Source organism: Chrysemys picta, chromosome 8 (assembly GCF_011386835.1).
Source record: "Chrysemys picta bellii isolate R12L10 chromosome 8, ASM1138683v2, whole genome shotgun sequence".
Lineage (NCBI taxonomy): Eukaryota > Metazoa > Chordata > Testudines > Emydidae > Chrysemys > Chrysemys picta.
The window spans coordinates 3101952-3123045 of NC_088798.1; the positions used below are offsets into that span (position 1 = coordinate 3101952).

The 21094-nt window shown below is 46.5% G+C and overlaps 1 protein-coding gene across 2 annotated transcripts in view; it reads right to left on the reverse strand.

Moving 5' to 3' along the window:
- EIF2B3 (eukaryotic translation initiation factor 2B subunit gamma) overlaps positions 1-21094 on the reverse strand; it is a 138482-nt gene that overhangs the window by 57906 nt on the left and 59482 nt on the right. The window contains exon 6 of one of the 2 annotated variants that reach the window (XM_008166725.3): positions 2513-2602. The exons of the other annotated variant lie outside the window; for it this stretch is intronic. Coding sequence (XP_008164947.2) covers positions 2513-2602 — 90 coding nt within the window. The remainder of the gene's footprint in view (positions 1-2512; positions 2603-21094) is intronic. 2 annotated transcript variants of the gene reach the window in all.

Consider the following 21094-nt stretch of genomic DNA (forward strand, 5'->3'; position numbering starts at 1 on the left):
TTCTGCTTGTGTATGTTAAAATACAATGAAAACAAAATGTGGATCCCTCACTGATGCTGCAACAATGCAAAAAGACAAGTAATTCCTACCATCACACCCCCAGGTTCCAATATTAACACAGTATAAATATTGCAATACCAAGGAAGTACACTGTGTCAGTGCTTCCTGGCACAGTACAACAGCTTCACTGTTCACTTCAGGCCCTGCAGTTAGTTTTAACCACACTCAAACTTAAACAAGACATCTAAGCTTCTCCAGCCCCAGCGTGGAATTGAAGAAAAGTAAAATCTTAATGAAAGTTTTCTCTGGACTGAAAAACAAAGTATTTAAAAAACAATCATATAAACGTCAGTACTTTTGAGGCAAAAATATTCCACAGGATCTTTCAAAAGTCCTGGAATACTGCTCCTGATCATGGAAAGATCTCTGAGTATGCACTGTCCTTCCCTTCCCCCAGAAAAGAAAAACAAGCTGAGAATGCCCACCAGTGCCGGAAGCCTGAAAACCGGGTTATTCATTGTGGCAGGAATCCCATTTTCCAAGCATGGCAACACTGTACGGTGATTGGCTCTCTCGCAGTTGGTTATTGGTTGAATAATAAACATGTAGCTGAATAAAGATAAACTAGCAGCCACCTGTGGTTAGTAATCTGAGTTTTGTTATCAAGCCTTGAAAATGTTAACTAAATGGTATGATACATGAAGCCAAGAAGTCAATTATAATTTAAAGGGCTTAGAAAATAAGACCTAATTTAAGAGATGTGGGCATGTTCAGCATACAGATAAAAGACAACCAATGATCACTGCACAAATGAAAAGCTGTTTTAAAGAGGACAGGGAGCAGCTACAGGTGTGGAGAACAGAATTTGGCATTTTCATAACAGAAAGTGCAACCCTGCTCTTGCTGAAGTCAAACCTCCACCTGGCTTCATGCTTTATGCTACAAGCCTTGAAAATATTATGAGCCAAATTTTCAAAAATGAGATCTAATTTTGCACAGGCCTTTTATGGATGCCAATAAAAAAAATGCTGATTTCTATCCGTCTGAAATTATTATTTGTATAGCACACAGGGACCAGGACCGAGTTATATGAGGCACTGTGCAAACATATAACAGAGATGGCCCAGAGTTTACCAGCTAAGTTTAAGAGAAGACACAGACAAGGCGGGCACAATATAGACAGTGAGGCAGTGAAATGAACGAGACATCTAACATTATCATTTGCACCTGTAAAACTAAATGGGTTGAGGCCTTTGTGAAAATTTGACCCTATGTGTTCACTTAGGAAAGAAAGGCGCAAACTACATTTCACTCTGAAGTCATGTGATCCATAAACATGACTCCACAAATGCCACCTGCCTTCTAAAAATGAACTCTAACTGAGCACTGGGAGCTTTGGCTGCTCCAAGTATCAACTACCTGTGGCCAATCAAGCATTTCCAGCTTGCAGATTTGTTTCCAATGCCTATGATTAATTCAACTGATTGGTACAAATGATCCCAAGTGCCAGCCCCAGCAATAGAGAAGCACTACACTTAACAGTGATGAGAGAGTCCCCTGGGGATTTGTCACTGATTTTCCATTTAAAAGACAAACACATACAGTCCTGATCCTGCAAACTTTCCACATGTGGAACCTCCAACCAAATAACCAAGAGAGGGCGTGCATCATGAGAACCTGTATTTGTGCCTTCCTTTGTGATCAAGGCCACTAGAAGTTCCTTCCTTCCTCAATGTTCTCTCTCCTGTTGGTTTCTCTGCTAAGAAATATGGCTACAAATTCAACATCTAGTTATGACCTTTAGCCTCCATCTCACTTCAAAGAGGGAAATATATCTGAGAACTCAGTGAACATTCACTATCTGGAGTGGGCATGACAGATGCCACAGAAGATCTAGGAACTGAAAGTCGTCCCCAGGCTGAACTACTAGCCGTGTTTGGTTTAAGGTAAACACATTGATTTTTTTTTCCTGTTACATGAAATGTTATAGCCAGGATCACTCTCGTCTTCCATAAATGGATGTTTTCCTTACCCTTGGTGGGTGGTCTCAACGTTTCCACATGAGAACAACACAAACTAAGAACATAGGATGCTACAGAGATAGCCTGCCTACAGGGTTAGTGGGTGGGGAAGAGGGGAGAGAAAAGGTGATTACTGAGCGTGTGCTGGAGAAAAAGAAATAGGCACGGAATGTATTTACATCTCTACCCAGTGAAGAAACCCTAGAAGAGATGACTAGCCTAGGAAGTACAGCTGTGTAGGTAGAAGCAAGGGACATGGTGAGATTATCAGAATGGAAGCAAATTTGTCTGCTTTTTAATTTTGCTGTTGCAGGATTTAAAACAAAAGCTCTGGTTAGAAATCACAGATTTTTAAACACAGCTAAGTGTTTGGACAAGTGATTTGATTTTAGAAACAGATGCAAAACGCTGTTTAACAGAACCCTGCAGCTAGACAGCTACGCATCACATTAAACGTCTGGCATCACCACCTCCCTCTGCCCATTCCTTACCTATTTTCTGCAAGGAAGTCCACCACGTACTTCTTCAGGCAGTATAGATGGGCATCCACCAGCCCTGTCCTGATGTGCATTCGAGGATGCCTGGAAGGGAAAAGAAAACAGGGAACTCACACCACAGCATTCCACAGCCATTTTTAAGAGCTCTACCTTGTTGTTAAAGCAATGGATGGTAAAAGTTTACAAGGGGCAAATGTATTCCTACCCACCTACTGCAGGCTTAACAAAGAGGTGAACAGTGATGGCTGCCATCACTGGAATCTGTCTATAAACGTACACCTGCTGGCTCTGCACTGACCGACTACACAGGAAAACACTTCCCCCCAAAAGTCATTATTTCTGCTACATTTCCTCTGTAAGCTGAGATTGTACGTTGCTGGGGAGAAAGCCCAGGTACCGGGCCCAGCCTGTTCCAAGTTACAGCGAGTAATGTCAGGGTACAGTCATTTAAAGACTAACCTGTGGGCACTGCAGCTCCAGCCCCCTTTAATGTCATACTCCTCTAATGAACACAACTCACTTCAAGGAGGCAACAATTGTATTTCTTCCAACACCACTTTGGGGGGCCTTTGAGAGAAGGGGGCGGCTCACCTTTCCCACTGGAACACCATACTACGTCACAGCTCGAGTACAGAGCATGTGGTTATGTGATGTAGTCACACAGAAAAGGCCATTCAAATACTCTCCTCACTGGCCCTCGCTGACGAGCTGTGAATGCGGAGGCCCTACCTATAACTGGTCGCAGCGGTAGTATTTCTGGTAACTCTCAGTATTCTCTATTGATTCGAATCAGTGTTAAGAACAAAGGACAGTTCACATCCTCTAGAGCAGTGAGGCCTATTTATTCCTTCCTCCTGCGCATCCTCTTTTCCTTTAAAGACAGGGTGAAGCCCTGTACTGAAGGACTCTGGCATTTCACATTGATTTTACTTTCCTCTCCATACTAAACTTGTCTCATTCAAAAACATTCTGGCACAAGGAGAGGGATGTCTGATCATCAGAGCAGAACACAGGGACTGTTCTAGGCTAGTCGATAACAATAAAACACTATCAAGTTGTGGGAGATATTTTTAACGAGACTCATCAACCAAGAAGGGTTAGTAAGGAGGGAAACTCCCACCCACACCTGAATCTGACTTTATGTTTAGCTCTTTCCCCTTTGATGTCTGAATACAATTACTGTATGAAGTTTGACCCAACACATCCTACCAGTATGTACTCCCCCTACGTCCCCCGCCCACTCTTGTTCTGCTTTCACCAGGATCACGAGCACTTGCCTTTTTACTTGTGTTAGTTAGGCCAGGAAAAGGATCACTTACAACTCTGGGCCGGTTGTCTTGGGATGAGGTGGAAAGAGGAGTTCACTGTACAGAGCATGACAGAAACTCACAATACTAGTAGGCAGGGAACATTTCTTTACATCTGACTATGGTGAACGCCAGAGTGTTCTGTTGAAAATGTTTTTCTGTGTATGTCTCTTATTTACTGGATTGGACTATCAAGGCACATAAGCAGGACAATTCTACTTTAATTTAGGAGCATTTCTCAAGTGCGTCATTCAGCTCAAGCTAAAGATATTATGAACTAAGTATTCATTTGTCTTCACATCCCACTTGTAACGGAAAGATCTAACAATAATAGTGTAACACTTTACTGTAATGTAAAGTGTGTTACATTAAAAACTGATATATAAACTTGGAGGGGATTACTTCACTAACAAAAACATGAGCTCACCTACTAATGCCCAGGACCGATGTTATCAATGGGCCGGATGTGGCTATGAAAGAAAGCCCTAATAGCAATGTTCTCTATGCAAAGAGGATAGGGAATCCCACTAGTTTTAAAGAGTTTTGAGGTCTTGCATTTGAAAGCCAGAGGGCTCCCTCCTGCACAGCATCCTGGGAAAGGTTTCCTCCTTTCTATGGAGGATGGAGAATTCTGATAGTCTCTCTCACAAAAACAGGTTTGCAAAAGGCCAGGACCATTCCCCCCAGAGAAAATATAAAGGTGACACAGACAAAGGAAAGGGAGCAAGCAGAAGGGGGGGGGGGGAACAAGAGAAGTGATGGGAGGAGGCAACAGATGTGCGAGAAAGGAAGAGGGAAAAGTCAGCTGAGCAACAGAAAGACAGAAAAAGCAGGGGGAAAACAGGGAAAACAACACGAGACAATTGCTAGCTTTAGGGTTTAATTCAAGACGCCCAATTCCCCTACACAATGCTGGGTTTCCCCTTCCTGAATGCACATGGCCTGGCAATCCCCCTTAAGTGCAAAGGTGAAGAGTGGAGGCTGCCTGGGCTACAAAGGTCTAGTAAATATTATCAGGGTGGCTTATCCTAAGGGCTGGAAGGCCTGGGGCCAGCCAACCCTGATTCCTATGGAGCCACACCTGGGAGGGATCAGGTGATTGCCCTACAAAGAGCAGCAGGAAGCTGCAAAGAAAGGGAGGGACACTCAGGAAACTGCACACAGAAAGGCTCCTGCAGGGAACACGCTGCCATCGGGGGAGTTTGGAGGCCAGACCCCAGGAGGCTCCTGGGGGAACTCAGACTGGGTTTGGGCCTTGAGGCCAGAGCCAGAAGGCTGAGTTCCAGCTAGGAAGAGCTGGGAGGACGGGCTGTGAGAACAGACTGGGAAGATGAGCTCTGGCTAGAAGATGCCAGAGCTAAGTTTGAGTTTTCGGGTTGTGGAGATGGACTTTAATTTGGGACCCTGAGGATTTTTGAACTGTTTGTATTATTAAACCAGCCCCAGGCAGGCGTGGCTTTAACCCAGAGAGAAGGCTATGTACCGTTCTTAAGAGGTCCTGAAGAGAGGGAAACAGAGGCACGGTGCTGCAGAGTGATCTCTGGCCACGAGGGGGCGCTCAGGAGGCAGCCAACCCTATTACATGGCTCAAACAGAAGAGTGGAAACCAGGAACTCCTCAGTTAATACTGGCTCAGACACTAACTTCACGTGTGGCCCAGGGTCAGTCACAACCTCTGGGTGTCCATTTCCCCACTGGCAAGATGGATAGTACTTACCTCCCTGTGGCGTTGTGAGCATTTACAAGCTGATCTTTGCGCAACATTTTGAAAAAAATCTATTTAAGTCCAAGTATCATTGTTACAAAATTACAGTCCTGCACACTATACAGCCAGAAGCCAAAGGATATCCTGCTCACAACTCCGTCAAATAATATCTGCTCCATCAACAAGACAAACTGATGGTAAGTATCCAGGCTAGCGTTCAGAACTGGGCAAGAACAGAACAATAGGCTGGCTAAAGCAGAGAGATCTCTCGATGAGGACTCCTGTGCTCCAGAGATCACCTAAGTGATTTGCAGCAGAATAGAGCCACAGATGCCATTTGAGGCTGTGATTATAATGTCAAGTGGATGAAGCTCTGGTCTAAGCACCGTAAACCTGTGGTGAGGACAGCCACGCTAAACTAGACTGATAATACTGCTCGATCCTAACAGGCCACGAAGGAAAAAATTTGATTTAATGTATTAGTGTTTAAGCCAAGGTTATCTTCAGGTGAAAGTAAAAAGAGGCAAGTAATCTAGTCGATTCACAGGGCAGCAAACTCCATCACTAGTTCAAGCGAAGATCAAAAGCAGGATGGCATCCTGCTACAATCTTTACAATGGGTCACAGCCACAAGAACCAGCTGATAGGGAGAGAAACAAATACTGACTAACCCATGTCTTGAACACTGATACACCCAGGTTTATCAGCCTGAAAAGATAAGGCAGTAGCCTTTAATTATATCATCAAAGTCGCATAGTATTTGCTGGGAGGAGCGGGTTGCAGTTGGGTAAGCGTTAAATAACACTACTCTACAGCCAAAATGCTTCTGAAATAAATGTAGTCAAACTTTACCAATTCTGGGTCACTGAGAACAAAAATGATGCTTAAAATTGTTGATTGGCTCTAGTTTTCAAGATATGCTATTGGGTCAGTATATACGACCCTTGACTTGGGAATGGCGGAGGATAAGTGAGTTATAAAGGGAAGGGATCTCAATTTAAGTTAATGGAGATATCCCATCTCCTAGAACTGGAAGGGACCTCGAAAGGTCATTGAGTCCAGCCCCCTGCCTTCACTAGCAGGACCAAGCACTGATTTTGCCCCAGATCCCTAAGTGGCCCCCTCAAGGATTGAACTCACAACCCTGGGTTTAGCAGGCCAATGTTCAAACCACTGAGCTATCCCTCCCCCCAAACCAGAAATGACTAAAATACATCTTTGCCTGGATCTATGAATAAATCTATGACTGGGTTTGGACAGTACTTGCTTTTTAGGCAAAACAATGAATGGTGCAATCTGAAGCTGGTATTGCGTCATACATGATATGAATTGCATCATGTTATTCCTAGAAGTCATGGATGATGCAATCATAACGAAGCTTACATCACTCTGCTGAACAAATTGCCCTATATCAGCTCTAGAAATCATACAGTGTCGTTTGATTTTGCGAAGGGACACATTTCTGTTTAGCCAAAGTGAGCAGAGATGCCTCGTACTTGTGTGAACAGTGCAGATAACTTCTGCTATGTTTGTGATGAAGTGACTTTTGCATCACAAAAGCACAGTATAACCACTATGGTTAAGAAAGCCTATCACCTTTATTTTGGCTGCAAAATTGGAGATCAGGACAAGAGGTGGGCCCCACACATATGCTGCAACACTTGTGCAACAAATCTTCGCCAGTGGTTGAACAGGAAAAGGAAATCTATGCCTTTTGCAGTGCCAATGATTTGGAGAGAGCCAACAGATCATCCCAGCAATTGTTACTTCTGCATGGTGCCTCCAGTTGGGAAAGGTGTGTCAAAGAAGAAAAAGGGGACTGTGCATTATCCAAACATTCCATCAACTATATGCCCAGTACCCCACGGAGAAGGACTGCAGGTTCCTGATGCACCAGAATCATTCTCACTTGAGTCAGACGAGGAAGAGGAAGAGGATGAAACTTCTGGTCCTGAACCATCAATGTCACAGGACCCACATTTTCTCCCATCCTCCTCCTCTGAACCACATCTCATAACACAAGGTGAACTGAATGACCTTGTCAGGGATTTGGAACTACCCAAGAGTAAGGCAGAGCTGTTGGGCTCCAGACTACAGCAGTGGAATCTCCTGGCAGGTGATGTTAGGGTTTCCATGTTCCGTGACCGTCAAAAGGATCTTGTCCCATTCTCCTTCATGGAAGGTGATCTTGTAGCCTGCAACAACATCGATGGTGTGATGGCAGCCCTCAACATGGTTCACGATCCAGATGAGTGGAGACTGTTCATTGATTCATCGAAGACAAGTCTTAAAGCTGTTTTACTGCATAATGGCAATGTTTTGCCATCAATTCCAGTTGGTCATGCAGTCCATATGAAGGAAACCTATGACAACATGAAACAACTTTTGAGGAGCATAAACTATGACCAACATCAGTGGCAGCTTTGTGGCGATTTGAAGGTTGTTGCTCTCTTGCTTGGTCTGCAGACTGGATACACAAAGTACTGCTGTTTTCTCTGCGAATGGGATAGTTGTGCAAGAGATTCCCACTACATCAAGAAAGATTGGCCACTCCGACAGTCATTGGAGCCTGGGAGGAAAAGTCTTCAGCATCCACCACTTGTTGAATCAAGGAAGATTTTGTTACCACCCTTACACATCAAGCTGGGTCTGATGAAGAACTTTGTCAAGGCCATTGACAAAACACAAGCAGCTTTCAAGTACCTCTGTGGAAAATTTCCAAGGTTAAGTGAAGCTAAGATAAAGGAAGGTGTCTTTGTTGGTCCTCAGATTCGTGAACTTCTTTCAGATGCTGCATTTGACCATGCACTGCGTGGCAAGGAAAAGACGGCATGGAAAGCCTTCCAGTTAGTGGCAATAAATTTTCTCGGAAACAACAAGACAGACAACTACAAGTTGTTGGTATACAAAAGCCTTGGTTGCAACATGTCACTAAAGATACATTTTTTGCACTCTCATCTAGATTTTTTTCCACCGAACAGCAGAGCAGTGAGCGACGAGCACGGCGAGCGATTTCACCGGACATTGCAACAATGGAGAAACGCTATCAGGGCAAATGGAGCCCATCAATGCTTGCAGACTATTGCTGGACAGTGACAAGAGATGCTCCATTTAATGAATACAAGAGACAAGCCAAGAAGCGCCGAGTAGACACTGAATAGGACTAAACTATGTACATAATAGTTTTTTGCCTTTTGTTTCCTAATAAATTTTATTTATATAACCCTTTTGCTGATTTTTAAAGTGTTACATAAACAGGACAGGTGAAATATTATCATGTAAAGCAACCATAAACACATGAAAAGACCTAGGTTTACAATTTATGATTAAAACTCTACTATCTACACAATATACATAGACAAAAAATGTAAAAACTTAAATATCTTAGAAACAGTAGCCAGTTGTTTTAATTGTCATATTTGAATTCAGCACATCAAAATACATAATAAATAGCACATTTTATCTCTGAAGCAGATGACTTCTCAAAAATTGTAGACCAGTGTAATTAATTCCGGTTTGTTTGGTAAAAAACTTGCCAGACATTTCTCTGGGCGGAGCATTATATGGGCCGTGATTATAACCGCCGCTGTTTGAATTATTTTACGTCACACATGAAACCTTCCTACGAATCGCACCAAGCTACTGAGGAACACTTTAGTCCAGCAAATGCTACTGAACTTAGGGCTTGATCCTGCTTCACTGAAATGAAATGGCAAAACTCCCACTGAATGCAATGGTGCAGGATCAGGCAAATCTACAATGGTGACGTTATGAGAAGTCAGGGGAAAATGGGGGATGAAAAGAAGAGGCTTGCAATGAATGAAAAAAGTCATTTCATTGCTCAAATTAGCGCTCAGTGACAGGTGGCTATAAAATCCTGTGTTTGGATGTGTCGCCACTAAATCCCCCAGGAGCAGTCAGACACGTCTGTGCATGCAGTTCCTCACAGCCCACTCAAACGGTAAGCAGCACTAACAGCATTCATGCAGACATCTCCCCTCCCACAGCTTTGCAAATGGAGCTCTATGCGCTTTTTCTTCCCGATAACCTCTCTCTCAGGAGTTCCTCCCGCAGGGAAATCAGCCACTGATAGTGGAGACACCTCTTGTTTGAAGGGAAAAAATGGACACTTGTTTGAACTGTAAACTAATTAAGAGAGACGACCACTAAGAGCTTAAGGTTCAAACCAGCCTCGCACTCCCACGGACAGTGAGGTAATTCCAGTCTGGGGTCAAACTCATAAACCTACAGGGAGCACAGGGAATGTTTAAACCCAACAAGTCTCTCTGCTAAGCATGGGCTATTGCCACATTAACCCCACCACCTCACAAATAAACCAGCTGAGCACGAGGAATCCTGTGGCTTCTCCCCATAACTTCGTACAGCTGTGGATGGAGAGCAGAAATACCCTCAACGAAGCCCAAGGACTTGAAGTTATCCATATTCGAACGCTAATCTGAGCGCTGTCCTAAGGAAAAGGCACTCACACCTGCAATGATTCAACTGGCCTCTGACCTTTGAACTAATTGCCTGGGCGGTTAGGGTGTGGTGTTCCCCTTTAAAAAAAAACCCATGAAATGCTCTAAGTATGCATCACTTTCCTCAATCATCTTCTTAACTCAAGGACATCCAGTATAACCCACACACTGTACCAGGTCTTTCATATCTCCTGCCCTACGTGCTATGTTCTTACACTCTCACAGGGTCAGCACCTGTTCCAAATGTACATCACTGTTCCTCGATTGTTTACACAGAGATGCCGTTCTCACATAAAGCTGTGGATGTGAAAGCAATGTGCAGCTCAGAGCTAACAGAAATCCTACAGCAAAAGCTGCTAGCCAACCTTTAAATATCGCAGGCATCCCTTTTTTAAAGGAGGAAAGTCCATATAAAATGTATGGCTCACTTACAGTACAGCTCTTGGCTCGAAAAATTACCAGTGGGGGGAGGGAAAAAAAACACACTTACTTCAGCTCTTCAAAATCACAGCCACATATGACCTCAATTTGATACAGTGTCTTTAATCCAAGAGATCCCAAAGCACATAACAAAATGAATGTACCTACTTGTAACTAAGGAGCACTTTGCCCACCAATGAAATGCTGCCACCTCTGGGCTGAAATGTAGTAGCTGTTTACCGTGCACAGTTTAAGGACAGCCTTGCAAAATTCTATTCACCCACCCACCCACACCAGACCAGCCACGTTTTTGGATGGGTGAATAAAATAGCAGTAGTAGATTTTGTGCCTGCACTGGTAAGTTTTCATGACAAGTTTGGAAGACTGGTTTACAATTAGCAGTGAATATTCTATCCAAAGGAAACTGTGGGAGGAATGTAAATTGGCAGAGATGAGATTACCCGAACTGGAATTTAACAAGGACACCGGCTAATACTGCTAGTCTTACAAAACGTGTCATGAGCATGTGTGACCAGGACTGTTTTATATTTCATCCAAAATACGGCACCTGCAGCAGCTCCGGACTCCCCCAAACCATGCTAGCACATTAGCTACTGACAACAGAGGAAAGACGCAGCTTGGTTTCTTAGGACAGTTATAAAGAGTGGATATGCCATATTCACAAATTAATTCCAGCAGCAGATTACCACCAGCTGATGGGAGAGATCTTAAAAAAATTACATGCGGATTATTATTTTTCCACCTAGCTATTTAATACACTATTGCTTTCAAAGAGACACTGCATTTGTACAGCACCTGCAATGGTAAGGTGGCTTTATTTACCACAATGGTTCGTGATGCATTTTTGTCAGAAATAAAGGTCTCAGGATATTATGACTCAGAATCTCTCTCTCCCAACTCCTAGATATGATGCAAGTGATAAAACAAAGGATAATGTCATAGCTCTCGATTTCTTTAAACTGAAACAATACTCATTATTAAGAATGCCATACAACACTGGTCGTTACAACCATGACACTGTTTGATAAACAATGCCTCTCAACAGAGCACTTCTTACAGCTGATTACCCTTGAGAAATGACTGAAACATTTCTACCCAGGGTATACAGCTGCATGGGTTAATGGGCAGAGCACAGGATAAATAGAGTTTTTGGCCAGAGTGATATATGAACATAAGAACGGCCCTACTGGGTCAGACCAAAGGTCCATCTAGCCCAGTATCCTGTCTTCTGACAGTGGCCAATGCCAGGTGCCCCAGAGGGAATGAACAGAACAGGTCATCATCAAGTGATCCATCCCCTGTCGCCCATTCCCAGCTTCTGGAAAAACAGAGGCTAGGGACACCATCCCTGCCCAGTTTGGCTAATAGCCATTGATGGATCTATCCCCCATCAATTGATCTAGTTCTTTTTTGAACCCTTGAACTGGATGATCAAGTCTGACCTTCTGCATAACATGGGCCAGAGAATTTCATCCAGCGTCTCCTGCATCTACGTTTTAGACAGGGAGCTGCTGCTGACTCACTGCCTGACCTTGTACAAATCACTTACTCTGCCTCAGTTCCTCCATCTGTAAAATGGGAACAGCAATACTATCTACCTCCCCAATTCCCAGGACACTAAGTGCCATTGCTTGCTGGTTTTGTAAGCGAGTGCCCATGCTCTCTACTCAGCTGAACGCCTGCTGCTGCAGGCAGCGCTTTCCTCCACTTGGCTCTGCAGGTCCTCCTGGCCATTCCCAGGGCCAGTGGCTGAATGGAGGTGGGTGGGTGATGGATCTGTACAATTTATTAATCCCGATGGATACTGTGATGTTGTGTTATGAAAGACGGCTGTACTCTGAGTGCCTGTCTGTATGTGGATCCATTATTGCGGATGGCCCCAGACAGAAACAAAGCAAAATACTTAAGGCTGACGACAATACTTAAGCCTCAAAGGATATGCAAAAAAGCAACTGCATCCTTAGGGGAAAAAACAGTTTAGGTGACTCCTCTGAAGGGAGGCAGTAAGGTAGGATCAGTGGACATTTATTAAGAGAAGAACAAAAAGGGCCAGGAGACCAGGAGGGGTTTAAAAATTAAGAGAAACACAGTAACAGGGGCCAGAAGGAAGAGGACGCTCAGGCCAGGAGACAGCAAGGTCGCAGAAGCTGGAGAAGTATAACGGAGTATAAAAGTGTTCGGCTGTGCAAAGTCTGCATGTCCAAAGAGACTTGCACTGTAAACTCCAACCTGTGGGTGCAGTTCTGGCAGAGTATTTAAGTGACTGGGGTACCTCAGGCAGCGCTGACCTTGGGGGCTTAGGAGCCCCATTTCCACAGAGTCAGTGCCCTGGAAACAAGCCAGGGAGAAACCAGTGCTGCAATCTGCGGAGGCTCTAGGAGCTTAACACAGCCCTGGGGATCCAGAGCAGCAGAGGTCAGATTCCCCTCCTGGGGGCGTTCACTGGGAACAGTGACAGGGGAAAAGGGGGCACAGAGTTCCCCTTATCCCATCCGCCCCTCTCTCTGATGTTTCTCCTTCTTACACATGCACGCAAAAAAAAAAAAGGGATGCAGAGAAAAAGATGGAGAGATGTGGGATAGGGAGTGGAAAGACTTGCCTGCACTGGGTAAGTTTGCACCAGTGTGGCTGCACTGATGCAATCCCCTAGGGTAGACATGTTGTTCTGCTGTAGCTTACTCAGATTTGAAACTGGGACAGCGAAAGGGAGAGAGCACGTGCCAAAGAGGAGGCACTAAGCAATGGAGGGGTTAGTATGAATGAGAGGGTAGACTGACTAGAGAAGTAGCCAGTGAAACGGGGAGGGAATGGGAGAGGGCGAGACGGCATTCACAGATTTTAAACTGGAACTCTGGCAATTATTTGTTCCATACACAACGGGAAAAGTTCCTTCGAATGTTTGCCAAGTGCTGTGAACATGTAAAGCACTGCCCACAAATGGTAAGCACCAATATAATAACAGGTTTCAGAGTAGCAGCCGTGTTAGTCTGTATCCGCAAAAAGAACAGGAGTACTTGTGGTACCTTAGAGACTAACAAATTTATTAGAGCATAATAAATTTGTTAGTCTCCAAGGTGCCACAAGTCCTCCTGTTCTTTTTACCAATATAATATACATTCCATAGAACATCTGAAACTGCACCTAGAATCGGGCCAACAGCACACCATTTATTGCATACTAAAAGTGATTCAATTCTAACTGGAACTGAACTTGATTTAGTCAGTTTGGCTCAGATCCAGTCTCCAAGTTCATTTTTCGTATGTTGGGCTAGAAAATGATTTAGGGAAGCTAATCAAGCTTTGGAAGATTTTCTGTTTTATTAAGGAAGGAGTAACAACTGAAGTTCTGCAACTTAAAGACTTACAACCTTTAGCTCCTTTTATCCCGCCCAACACATGTGCTCAAGTGGAAAGTCACCTGGGTAAAGAATTATTGCATGAAATCAACAGGACTGAAAAGATGGCAACCCATAAGGGGAGCAAGCGTTACGCAAACATCAGAAGTCAAAGGATTGTAGGGATGCTCTGAAGAATAGCAGCTCCAGTTACTCGCTTCTACGCCAGTCCCCAAAGGGCCAAGCAGTAGACATCAGATACATTTTCTTAAATCAAATAATTACAGTGAATGCACGGGAAATAGTGAAACTAAAAACTGGGTCAAAGCTGTAGGTCGCTGCATCGTGGACCTGCCTCCAGCCCCATCCTCTTCCCTGCAGAAACTGTGCAGGGTCCTCCAGGTGTGCTCTTGGTGAAGTTTTCTTTCAAGTCCCCTTCACCAATGTCATCTCCGAGATTAGGTGGATTTTACTAATGGTTGGCTCAAACGATAGAAGTTTGGGCTGGATGAATGGACTATACGGAGGATAGAAAGCTGGCTAGATCGTTGGGCTCAACAGGTAGTGATCAATGTCTCCTGTCTAGTTGGCAACCAGTATCAAGCACAGTGCCCCAAGGGTCGGTCCTGGGGCCGGTTTTGTTCAATATCTTCATTAATGATCTGGAGGATGGCGTGAACTTGCATCCTCAGCAAGTTTGCAGATGACACTAAACTAAACTGGGAGGAGTGGTAGATACGCTGGAGGGTAGGGATAGGATACAGAGGGACCTAGACAAATTAGAGGATTGGGCCAAAAGAAATCTGATGAGGTTCAACAAGGACAAGTGCAGAGTCCTTCACTTAGGACAGAAGAATCCCATGCATTGCTACAGACTGGGGACCGAGTGACTAGGAAGCAGTTCTGCAGAAAAGGACCTAGGGGTTACAGTGGATAAGAAGCTGGATATGAGTCAACAGTGTGCCCTTGTTGCCAAGAAGGCTAATGGCATTTTGGGCTGTATACGTAGGGGCATTGCCAGCTGATCGAGGGACGTGATCATTCCCCTCTATTCGACATTGGTGAGGCCTCATCTGGAGTACTGTGTCCAGTTTTGGGCCCCACACTAAAAGAAGGATGTGGAAAAATTGGAAAGAGTCCAGCGGAGGGCAACAAAAATGATTAGGGGTCTGGAGCACATGACTTATGAGGAGAGGCTGAGGGAACTGGGATTGTTTAGTCTGCAGAAGAGAAGAACGAAGGGGGATTTGATAGCTGCTTTCAACTACCTGAAAGGGGGTTCCAAAGAGGGTGGATCTAAACTGTTCTCAGTGGTGACAGATGACAGAACAAGGAGCAATGGTCTCAAATTGCAGTGGGGGAGGTTTAGGTTGGATATTAGGAAACACTATTTCACTAGGAGGGTGGTGAAGCACTGGAATGGGTTACCTAGGGAGGTGGTGAAATCTCCTTCCTTAGAGGTTTTTAAGGCCCAGCTTGACAAAGCCCTGGCTGGGATGATTTAGTTGGGGATTGGTCCTGCTTTGAGCAGGGGGTTGGACTAGATGACCTCCGAGGTCCCTTCCAACCTTGATATTCTATGATTCTATGAAAGGAAATCTATGGTCTGCAAAATCTGCAGATTTAAAGCAATTGCTGGGCTCCACACTGTCATTAAAACAAACACCCTAAATTGCAACTAAAATAATCACAATGCAACTAAAAACTTAACTGGGGGCAGAAAAGACAAGGTGAAAATGAGTGCGTCCCTTTTACTGGGTGGTGCCAGCAGCAGGATAAGATCAACAGCTTTCACAGCGTTCTATGGCTCCCACTGGGTGCCAACCTAATGGACATCCAATCAAAGCCATCCCCTTCTGTCCAATCAATTCATTAAAGAAAGATTTGAAAACCCCTCCACCCCCTGCCCCTGGTGTGCCCAGCCCCACATACGGGAAGAGGGGCAGTGAGTGCCTCAGCGCTGAAATCCTCATTTCGAAAGCATGGGGTTTTTCAAGACTGAACTTGTGCAGTCTTAAAAGAGCTTCTTTTAAAAGAGCGTTTGAAGCTAAAAGTGGCGTGTTCATAAAATGCCAGCAAATACCGCTCCTCCTCACCTGCTGCTTTTACAACGCAAACACAAAGCAAAACACACGGCTTTAATTCATAACTAGTGTGGCTGCTCAGTGCCAGAGGCCACCCACCCTGTGGGATGCCAGTAGCCCCGTGACTCAGGCAGGCACTGGAGTTGCTTCAGCAGCTGGGCCTTGTAGGCACTAACCCTGGTAGATCCCAATAACCACTCCGACACACATGGCTAAGGGAAGGGGTATTTTACTGGGGGGGCAGGAAAGGAAAAGGTTGCAAATACCCTAGGTTCAGAGGCTTAGCCCGTTACAATTCAAAGTGAACAGCAGCAGTGGTTCTGGGTCCCTTGGGCAGTCCAATAAAGAGTCAAGACTCTTCAGGGATAATGCCTGGGGTGCCTTCCCCAGTCCAGGCTCAGTTACCATCTCTCATTGGGGCCCCTCTGCACTGACTCCCCACCATCCACTGCAGTTCCCCAGCAAGTCCCACAAAGGCCTGCAGCCAGCTGTACGGTCCGGCAGCCACAGCCTGTTCCACGTGTGGCTCTCAGTGCCGTTCTAGGGATTCCACTTCGCTCCAGCTTCTCGGCAGCTCCTGGCTTCCAAACTGAGCCCAGCCATTCCTGGCTAGGACCTTTCCCCTCACCTGGCCAGGAGGAAGGGGATGCAGTGGGAAGCAGGCTGAAGGGAGTTGGAGTCCCCTGCTTGGCAAATCCATCACAACAGTCATCTCTTTTGCCATAATCACATTCCATGGGGCCCAAGGAGAGCCTGCAAAGACTGGCTGGTAGAAGGAGAGGTTTTTTGGGGGGCTTTTTTTTTTTTTTTATTAAACAACTCGTTTTTATGATCTCATCATTATTTAGCGCTGTGAGTGTGGTGCTGTACAAAACTTGGGTAAGACTGGCTCTGGCCCTACAAAAAGCTTACAGCGTAAGAGGGAAGAGAGAGGGGACAGGAAGCATGTATAAACCCAAAGGGAAAAACTCTAGTATTCTTATGTTTTACATTATAAAAGGTGTCTCAGTCTAAGCCAATACAGGACTTCCCCTGCAGTAAAACTGGTAGCACTGTCACTTCCTTGGACCTTGATATACGGTGAGGGAAGTACTTTCATTTCATGCTTCCTGTGGTCACTCTCTGCTGAATTAGTGTTCTGAACTGCAATTCCCTTCGACTTCCCTACGAGGCCTAGTGCTTCTGTCTCACCTTTGATACACAACAAGGATTTAAAACAAAGAAGCCAAATAGATTCGCATTGCAGATTCACAGAACTGCTGCCCTTTTGCGATTGGGTAACACATCAGCCACACCTTGCTCCTTGACAGATCTCACTCAGTATGCATGAATGGCAAGATATTTAGTCTGTCAGGTAAGGGCAATCAACTGAATGGCTCCAGCCTAGCCAGAAGTTAATGAACATCACTGGGGCCTTGGCTACACTTGCAGATGTACAGCGCTGTGAGTTAAACCTGACTTTGTGCAGCTGAGTAGGGAAAGCGCTGCAGTCTGTCCACACTGACAGCTGCCCAGCGCACTGTCGTGGCCACATTTGTGGCAATTGCAGCGCTATTGGAAGCGGTGCATTATGGGCAGCTATTCCACAGAGCACCTTTTCCCATTCTGGCGCCGTGGGTTGTGAGAAGGGGGCGTAGGTGCGGGGCATTCTGGGTCCTGTCCCAACGCCCCGTGATGCATCGCTTTGCATCCCAGAAATCCCTTCGTTTCCGTCCACCTTTGGCGCCATCTTTCAACGGTTTCTGTGCAGCGTGATCTGTCTGCGGGAAATGGAGCCCGAACTGCTGAGGCGTATGCTGACGAGTCTCGCCAGCACGTCACGTTTGGCTGTCGAACTATTCCTTAAGATCCAAAGTGATAGTGAGAGTGAGGAGTCCAACGATGCTATCGAGCCGCGTAACGCGTACGACACGAAATTGCTTGTGGCATTCACGGACATGCTTAGCACCGTGGAACGCCACTTTTGGGCTCGGGAAACAAGCACTGAGTGGTGGGATCACATCGTCATGGAAGTCTGGGATGACGAGCAATGGCTGCAGAACTTTTGGATGAGAAAAGCCACTTTCACGGGACTGTGTGAGGAGCTTGCCCCCACCCTGTGGCGCAAGGACACGAGATTGAGAGCTGCCCTGTCAGTGGAGAAGCGGGTGGCTATTGCAATCTGGAAGCTGGCAACTCCAGACAGCTACCGGTCGGTCGCAAACCAGTTTGGAGTGGGAAAGTCGACTGTTGGAATCGTGTTGATGCAAGTTTGCAAGGCCATTAATCGCATCCTACTCAGAAGAACCGTGACTCTGGGTAACGTGCAGGAAATAGTGGATGGCTTTGCACAAATGGGGTTCCCTAACTGTGGAGGGGTGATAGATGGGACGCCCATTCCTATTCTGGCACCACCCCATCTAGGATCCGAGTACGTTAATCGGAAGGGGTATTTCTCTATGGTTCTCCAGGCGCTTGTGGATCACCGTGGGCGTTTCATTGACATTAACACAGGCTGTCCCGGAAAGATGCATGACGCACGCATCTTTTGGAACACTTGGCTGTTCAGGAAGATGAAGGCCGGGACTTTTTTCCCAGAGCGGAAGATCACGGTAGGGGAAGTTGAAATGCCCATTGTGATCCTTGGAGATCCCGCTTACCCGTTAATGCCGTGGCTCATGAAACCCTACACAGGGAGCCTTGACAGCAGCAAGGAAAGGTTCAACTACAGGCTGAGCCGGTGCCGAATGACTGTGGAGTGTGCCTTTGGCCGTTTAAAGGCCCGCTGGCGATCTCTGTATGGGAAGCTGGACTTGGCCGAAAACAGCTTCCCCGCGGTTATATCCGCGTGCTGTGCCCTCCATAATATTTGTGAAGGGAAGGGTGAAAGCTTCACTCAGGCATGGACCTCTGAGGTTCAACACCTGGAGGCTGAATTTGCACAGCCAGAGAGCAGGGCTATTACAGGGGCCCAGCGTGGGGCTGCAAGGATTAGGGATTCCTTGAGGGAGCAATTTGAGGCTGAAAACCAGCAGTGATATCTGGTGCCCTGCACGGGAGTGAAGTGCAGTAGTTCCAATCTTTAGGAATCAGTGTTTGCTAAGCAGACAAGCAGACTTGCAGTGACTGTTTATTTCCTGGGCTAAGGAGTCTTTTACTTATGCAATAATAATGAATGTTTTCAAAGCCAAAAAATCCATTTATTGAAAAGAAACAAGGGGGTGGAGTGGGGAACGGTACAATCACAGATTCGCGTCTGTCCTGTCTGGTGTGCTGTGCAGTGAGTGCTGCACTTCAGGACAGCTATACTGCATGGTGATGGGGGTTGAGTGCAGAGGGTAAGGGTCGTGGTTTTCAGGGGAGGGGTGGTGAAGATACTGGTGTTGGAGGCAGCGGGTGGCATGAAGAACACTGAAGTTGGGGAAAGTGGGTTGGAGGTGACAGTGGGGCACAACGGAAAGAGTTTTGGGACAAGGGCTGTGGGGGGGGGGGGGCATTTGCAGTACTGCTCCTCTTTCTGCATGGCTACCAGCTCCTGGATAGCATCTGCTTGGCGCTCCAGGATGCTTATGAGCCTATCAGTGCTTTGCCGCCGGTGCGCTGCGTTTTCCTGGCAGATCCTGCTTTCTCTCTCCCTCCAGTCCTGTGCTTTCTCATTCTCTTTAATAGATTGCCGCATCACTTCTTGCAGCATGTCTTCTTTGCTTTTTCGCGGTCTCTTCCTTAGTCTTTGTAGTCTCTGAGCAAGCGATAAGAGGGACGGCTAAGGTCTCAAGGTTGATGCAGTTGTATAGGCAAAATGCAACATTTAACAGAGGCAGCATTGTTTATACCAGACAGAGTAATGATTCCCCCCGCACTTAAGGAGTAGAAAACACACAGGGTCTACACAACAGCATAATTTTCCCGTCCGAAACAGAGCACACATATCCCATGGGAGCCTCAAAATGGTGAGTAAGGGGGACTGATTGTTTCAGGGCTGCACTGTCCTCTGGGTTTCTGTACCTTGGGGAGAGCCAACAGCTTCAGGGGGCACCTACACTGAACACCGTCCCAACATTTTTCACAGGAGTTCGTCCTGGACGATATCTCGCTGCTGAGGGTGACCTGGGAAGCAAGGGAGGGTCTTCTACTGCAATGCAGCTTCCGCCCTGGCCCATATGCAGCTTGCCTGTGTGCAGCAATGGTCCCCCCGCCCCTCGCGGCACAGTGGCGCGGACACGTTAGCCTGGCTGGGACAAGGACCACGGTGGCTCTCCCCATAAACCTGCGCAAGCGCATTGCACACGTTCTGGATAAGACATTCAAGGAGATTACCGAGGCCGATTACCGCAATGTGATAAACCACATCAATGCACTATTCCGCATCTAGGCATGCATGCCTAACCTTCCTCTCCCAAAGAGCCCGCACCGAAAAAATTCCTTCCCCCCCCAAAAAAACCAAACAAACAAACAAACAAAAAAAACCGCTTACCGGGAACCTGCTCGTCTGTTTGTCCTCCACCAAGTACCAGCCGCTGCGACTGGCTACCTTCCTCCTGGCTCGAGAAGAGCTCCTGGCTGCATGGCTCCAGGGATTCCGGGGTGTCTCCATCCGGCCCACCACCATCACTCCCGTTTTCCTCCTCCTCCTCCTCCGCTCCCCACACCGGCTCTGAAGTGTCCATGGTGGTGCTCGGAGTGGAGGTGGGGTTAACTCCAAGAATCGCATCCAGCTCTGTAGAATCGTCAGGTCGCGGGGGGAGCACCCGAGCGGCCGTTTGCGTCGCGGGCTTTGCGGTAGGCACTCTGCAGCTCCTTCACTTTAATCCTGCACTGCAGGGTGTCCCGGTCATGGCCCCTTTCCATCATGTCCTTTGATACCTTCCCGAAGGTATCGTAATTCCTACGGCTGGAGCGCAGCTGGGACTGTACAGCTTCCTCCCCCTAAATACTGATGAGGTCCAGCAACTCGCCATTGCTCCATGCTGGGGCTCGCTTGGCGCGTGGAGGCATGGTCACCTGGAAAGATGCGTTGATAGCACTCCACGCCACGCCGGGCTGAGCAAACAGGAAGGGGATTTTTAAAATTCCCGGGGAATGTAAAGGGTGGGTCACATGGTTGGTTACCTGAGGCCAGGGCAGTAGAGTTTGAACTGATGACCAGAGTGGCAAGAACAGGCATTGTGGGATACTGCCGAATAATTCTGGAGGCCATTGACAGCGCATTGGGCGGCCACACTGGTGCCGCAGCGCTGCGGCAGAAGTG